At 48.8% G+C, this 6,072-nt stretch overlaps 1 protein-coding gene across 2 annotated transcripts; it reads right to left on the bottom strand.

Moving 5' to 3' along the window:
- Positions 1-830: 830 nt before the first annotated feature.
- Positions 831-5,805, bottom strand: FVEG_00893 (serine/threonine protein kinase). Of its 2 annotated transcripts, XM_018887569.1 has the most exons (4): positions 5,550-5,805; positions 5,022-5,492; positions 3,957-4,963; positions 833-3,906 (listed from the first exon to the last, which is right to left on the bottom strand). In XM_018887569.1, exons 2-4 carry the CDS (start codon positions 5,044-5,046, stop codon positions 1,354-1,356), a joined length of 3,585 nt encoding a protein of 1,194 aa, XP_018743341.1. In that variant the 5' UTR covers positions 5,047-5,492; positions 5,550-5,805; the 3' UTR covers positions 833-1,353. The 2 variants fall into 2 exon arrangements, with proteins under 2 accessions (XP_018743340.1, XP_018743341.1); XM_018887568.1 differs by having other exon boundaries at positions 831-3,906; positions 5,022-5,805.
- Positions 5,806-6,072: the final 267 nt, after the last annotated feature.

Here is a 6,072-nt window from a genome sequence, read left to right as displayed (position 1 = left end):
GTTTCACTGACAGCCAGACAACTCCATGTCCTCAGCAATCTAAGTGCTCGTCAAACATTTTTACTGCCTCATTTACGGATCTTGGCTCGTCCAGTTTCATCAATAGGGATTCAAATCTTGACAAGACTGAGTGTCAAGCCAGCGGCAACCCTTATTATACACCTCGCCAACACAGCTTTCCAGAATTTGCCTCCTGCACTTCTTCTGTCAGATCTGACAATTCGCCAAAGAAAGAGCACGCTGGTAAGCAATGCTCACCTGCCCAGTCAGACACGTCTGTATGGAAGAATGCATTCGATCCTATCCCAACAGTTGAGGAGGCGAGCACTGCTGATGACTCCCATGAGAGTTCATCTGACCATATCGGTGAGTCGTGACCAAAACTAATGCTGCCAATCTTACCGACTGACGCTCTAGCCTCGCAGAGTACAAACTTATCGTAGAGGCCGCTTCTTCAGTCGTCGAGCAAGACGATGAAGTATCTTATGGTCAAAATTTCGAAAAGTTTCATGAGACTATCCGGAACAATTCTTTTCATGTTACATCGCCTTTTCAGCCTTTTGTAGACGGCATCGCTGTCTAAAACTTGATAACCACCAGCATGCTTTCATGAGGCATCACCAGACTTTCACTTGAGCCTAGTGATTAAGCTCCTGAACGAGAAGATTTGTGGAAATGAACCTTTTGGGAACAAAATGTATGAACCTTGGATGCATGTGCATCAACCCCTGGATGATTGGGTCCGGATGATGAAAAGTTGAAATGAGGTCGGTTACGAGGAATGATTATGATTTGTATGAAGGAGGATTATGATTGTATGACAAGCGCTTTTTCGGTCAACTTTGCTATTGTATTATTAGAGATAAAATGGCTTAATGCCTGATGTATTATGAACTGGCCCTCCAAATATGTACATGTCTTTGAGATACAAACAAACTTGTTCAACTTGTATAAGGTCAGACATTTTCCGTCACAGCTAAAATACATCAATCGCATGAAAGAAGAGACGTGCAATGTCTTCAATTACAGGATATATCGTTTTCTATGTTGTATGTTCTGCATTTTCCCACATATACTCCTCCAAGATGACATGATAGCAGGATCTATCTCCATCCAGAAAAGCCCCTTTCGCCGAGAGAATCACGAATCTAGCTGTAAGTAGCGTTCGTCATCCACATGGTTTCCTATAGCACCAACCAATTCTCGTGCTTAGCCCATATCCCGCCAAAGATACCAAGGAAAAAGAAAAGAAATCATAACTCCTTGTTCGTACAACAGTTCAAGGACTGGGGACTTAGGGAAATATGTACAACCCCTCCTCTGGCAAATCGTATATATATATAATGCGCTTTGTCACTGGATCGAGAGGTTGTTGTCAGAGCTCATGCGAAACATCAGAGTTTCACGATAGTTACTCGTTCCTAGTGCGCTTGGCGGTGAAGCTATCCGCAACAAAGGGGTTTGTCTAGAGTCAAGATAAGCGATGGCCTCCTTTCGCTTCTTCTCGAAAGCACGACTTCGTTCTTGTTCTCTTTCAATGTTTTCTGTACGCTCTTGTAGATCAGCGTTGATTGCATCCTTAATCTTCTTCTTCTCAATGGCCTCCTTGACCCTCTTCTCTGCCTTCTGACACGCAGCGTCAAGCTTCTGGGAGAGTGATGGAGATGCGAGTTGTAGGCCTTGGCTCCCCTCACGTGCCTGTGAAGAAGCTCCCCAGAAGCATTGAAAAACGAGCTTCGTCTGTGTGCTCTTTCTATCGCCCCATATCATCACTGTGTCGCCATTCCAAATTCGAGCCCAATGATGTGAGGGGCCGCTGTGGTTCTTAGCATCAGAAGAAGCAAGTTGGTATCCATTGATGCTGATGCCAACAGATGCTTTAGTCGAGATGTAAAAACCATACTCGTTTGGATCTCCGGCATCTCGAAGCCAAGGTGGAGGGAGTTTATCAGGATCCTTCGAAGGGTCGAAGGTGCCATCTTCTTTCCAAAGCAGCAGTTTAAACGCATACTTCGGCACTCGAGATTCTTGTATATCTCTGAAGACCACAGTATTTGCCGGGCCACGGCCGAATGAGACCAAAGTATCTTTGATAGGAATACTAATCCCAGGGACACAGGACTCATGATGAGACTCAAGCACGCCAATGGCACGTCTATTGGGCTCATCTTCCTGAACCGGGACGATTATCTGCGTGTGCGTAGGCAAAGTGTCGGGAATCTGAGAATTCTCAAGCGGGGCGGCAGTCGGAGGAAATTCCAGAGGCACATCGGCCGCTGTGTCCTGAGGTGTCCGCGAGCTTCGTCGACCTTGGTTGATTTGTGGCCCGGCTTTTGAAACGGGAGAGAAATACTTCATCGCAAGATCCCACAACGGCGATTTTCCGGGCTCGAATTTTTCATTTCTCGCTGCCGCACCCCGCTCGAAAGCTTTGTGTTGCAAATGTGTGAGCTCCGGATAGTCGAAGTGCCACGTTGTCTTATCTTGCTCCCAGAAGCACGTCTTGTTGTAAGGCTTGTCGATTTGACGCCCCGAGGCTTGCTTCTCGGCAGATGGTACTTGCACCAGCAGTTTGTACTCTTCAAGTACGTCATTTGCTAGATCTTCAATATTACCTTCCGACTTGAGTCTTTTCATTGTAGGCTTTCCTTGGGGTGTGTTGTCGAACTCGTCGCTTGTATCATATGACGAGGGTTTTCGTTTACTAGTATTGAAGTCTGCCGATTGCAGAGAATAACGTGACTGTCCAGCGCCTTGCAGGTTTGGCTCATTCCCGCCGAGGCTCTGTGACGCCACGTCCTCAACTAGACTCTGAAGTTGGTCCTCGGACTGATTCTGTGCCATTGAAATGGTATTCTGGCGATATGTTCGACGATTCCTGTTCCTGGGCGTGACCAAATCGTCCGATTGATATGCTTCGTCTTCATCCCTGCGGAGAATTTCAGTCTCGTCTGCGCTAGGGCTACTGCTGTTCTTGAGGTTGAGGTAATCTTCCGGGATAACTCCTGAGCTACCAATCGCTGAGACACCGACTTCCCCGAATAGTCTTGGCTGGTTCGTTTCTAATGGTACCGTGGGGGTTTCTTTTTCTGACTCTTCGCCCATAGAGTCACTAACCCTATCTTCTTCGTACTGTCTGGGCTGCAACTGCGAAAAGTTGTCAAACATGTCATCATCCGATACCTCGTCAAAGGATTGTGAAGCATTGATGATAGAGTCTTCGCCGGAAGACCATGGGTGACTTTCAAGTTCTGCCACGGTTGCTCGGTTTTCTGGCCGGCGCTGGAGCATTCTGCAGAGGAAGTCAATAGCTTGCTCCGATACATCATTCCTCTGCAGTGGTGCGATATTCAGCCGGGTGGTCATAATTTTGTGCAACAGCTCAGAGTAGCTGATGCCACTCTTGACAGGATAAGGAGGCGACGCAGTCAGAGCATAAAACAAGACCCCACCCAGAGACCAGATGTCAACCGCGTGGTTGTATCTCTGGCCCGGTGGACGTCTCACCTTCTTTCCTCGACTACGTACACCGTCATCATCGTACTCGGCATATTCTGTATACACCTCAGGGGCGCAATAAAGCAAGGTGCCGCAAAATGTTCGCAGGAAGGTCTGTTCGCTGTCAACCATCTTCGACAGGCCAAAGTCGGTGAGCTTGAGGTCTATTGGATTGAGTGAGTTAATGAGGATGTTGTCTGGTTTGACGTCGCGATGGGTGATGCTGTTGGCGTGCAGATACCCCAAGGCACCCAAGAGCTGCCCTGACATGATTCGAACAACATCCTCCCTCAGAGCCTTTTGGTCTGATATGAGTTTTCCCAAATCACCGCCTGGCACGAATTCCATAATTATGATTAGCAATCGGTCATCCCATTCAAAGTGTTCCATGTAGCGAACAATATGGGGCTGATAATTTATGTTAGCGATGGAAGCGGGTAACAAGGGGCAAGACTCACATGCTTAACCCGTTGCATGATCTTCATCTCATTCTCTACCTTCTGATCAAGGACGCCGTTCTTGATAAAGCGACGCTTTTCAATCTCTTTAGCAGCATATGGTAATCCGTCATACTTTGAAGTGACCCTGTGGACAACTGCGAAGGCACCCTTCCCGATTGAGCCGGTTCTGTTATATTTTCCGGAGCCCGTCCATTCCCTTGGTGCGTCTCGTCTTTTAGACAACGTCTGAGGAGTATGCTGCGTTATCTCATTGGTCTCTTCTCTCTTGAGATTAGTCTGGGCAGGTTGTTTGAAGAGATCAACGTGGCCGCCTGGTCCAGGCGTGATGGTTTCATTCTGGCGTGGTAGCCCATGACGTGTGAAGAAATCGTCGACTTTATCGGTATATGCTTGGTCATACTCATTATCACGCCTGGGTATACGGACTCGGAAAGTCAAGTCCCGGGCCTCCTTATGGAGATAGATCTTGATGATGGAGCCAGAACTCAAAACCCACTTGCTAATGGGAGGGTCACTTCTTCCCTTGGCTTGAGGATGGGAGGTTAAAAGGTGATCATCCACAATAGTACCGTTGGTCGATTGGTCCTCAACCATGACAGTGCCATATTCGTTGACGTAAATCCGGAAATGAATGTTACTGATTCTTTTCAAGGGATCGTTGACAAACACAACGTCGCATCGCACAGGATTTCGACCAAAGACAAAGCCGGCTTTCGGGTTCTTGAGGTGCGACGATAGACGTAGGATGATGGCATGGGTACCGGTGCCGGTTGGGTTGGCGTGAAAACGGGCTGCTTGGTCTTCTAAGGCATAGTCGGGTTCGACGCCATCCGCTTCGTCCCTTCCAATGATATGTGGGGAGTTTTCGTCGACCAAACGTTCGAGTTCGACACGGGCAGAATCAGAGTGCGGATAGAGGACGCATATTATGTCAGAGATATCTTCATCTGAGAAGCCTGAATTCTGCTTCCCAACACGGCGCGGATCCAGAACATTCTGCGTCGCTTCCAGAGGGAGGTCAGTTCGAAACGGAGGGAGCATTGGATAGATGGGCAGGCGTACCTTGCGTGGGCTCGTCGCCGTCCATTGGAGGGACTCGAGCAGCCTACGCTGCGAAGCGATGCAAGACCTGCGTGAAAAGTTTCAATGGGGCCAAGTCGAGGCAAATCGTGAGGTCGTGCTAAACAGTCGAGGCGATCACGGGCGCATCTAGCAAGAGGGTCGAAAGTCCTAGGCGCAGGTGCAGTTGGGGTAACGGGCAGCCAAAAGTTTGTGTGTCTCGGCGCGGTCGAGTCGAGACAGTAGTTGTGCGAGGCCTGTATAAAGAAATTGCGTATGGTGAGAGGTAAGGAAGCAAAGAAGAAAGAGACGAGAGATAGACAAGTGAAGAGTATCAAGAGTCCAAGAGAGGGGGGCAGGATGGGAAAAGAAACGACAAGGGACTTTGAGGTTCAAGTATTGGATGGGACGGCGGGCAGGGACGAGGGATGAGGACGTCACGACCGACAGTGTCCATCCTCGAGGGTCAGGTCGCTGCTGACGCTGGTTGGCTGATGTCAATCGGAATCTGGAATAACGACGCTGGCTGACCTATCAGAATGGAATTTAACAAGGTATTAGGCAGCCTCTAGTGACCGCTTCTAGGCTGGGAAATCCCCAAGAGAGCAAAGTCGCAGCGGGGAGAAGCCGTTTGAGTGCCGTTCATGATCACCAACGGGGCGGCAACCCCTTACCTCCACTGACTGACAGAGTGGAAACGGTCAGTATGTACTCCGTACCTAGCCTAGGTATCCGTACTTGCTGTACGTCTCGGATGCCTCAGCAACCAGGGAGGGTTAAAAAAGTAAAAAAGTCAAGCTCATCTGATTCAACAAAACAAGGTCACATCACGTTTCTTTTCTTGTAACACGGGCGCGTGAAAATGGTACTTGGGACGCGTTCAAGTCACGCGCTTTGTCACTTCATTAACGATCACAGTTCACAAGTACAAGAATCTACTTCAGCGCATCAGGCGCCTCTACCAACAATGCTTTGCCCTCGAGACTCGCCTCCAGAATCGAGCGGGTCGAGCAAAGTCACTGGACAGCAACGCCTGCCAAAGGTCTCAGCCTAG

This window comes from Fusarium verticillioides, chromosome 1 (genome assembly GCF_000149555.1).
Source record: "Fusarium verticillioides 7600 chromosome 1, whole genome shotgun sequence".
Classification (NCBI taxonomy): domain Eukaryota; kingdom Fungi; phylum Ascomycota; class Sordariomycetes; order Hypocreales; family Nectriaceae; genus Fusarium; species Fusarium verticillioides.
The sequence above is the reverse complement of the archived record's forward strand: the minus strand, read 5'-3'. Positions and strand labels throughout refer to the sequence as shown.

Coding starts and splice junctions, on each gene's coding strand:
- FVEG_00893 (XM_018887568.1), bottom strand. CDS start 5,046: ATGGACGGCGACGAGCCCACGCAAG. Junction 4,964..5,021: donor CGGCGACGAGCCCACGCAAG/GTACGCCTGCCC, acceptor TCCCTCTGGAAG/CGACGCAGAATGTTCTGGAT. Junction 3,907..3,956: donor TCATGCAACGGGTTAAGCAT/GTGAGTCTTGCC, acceptor ATAAATTATCAG/CCCCATATTGTTCGCTACAT.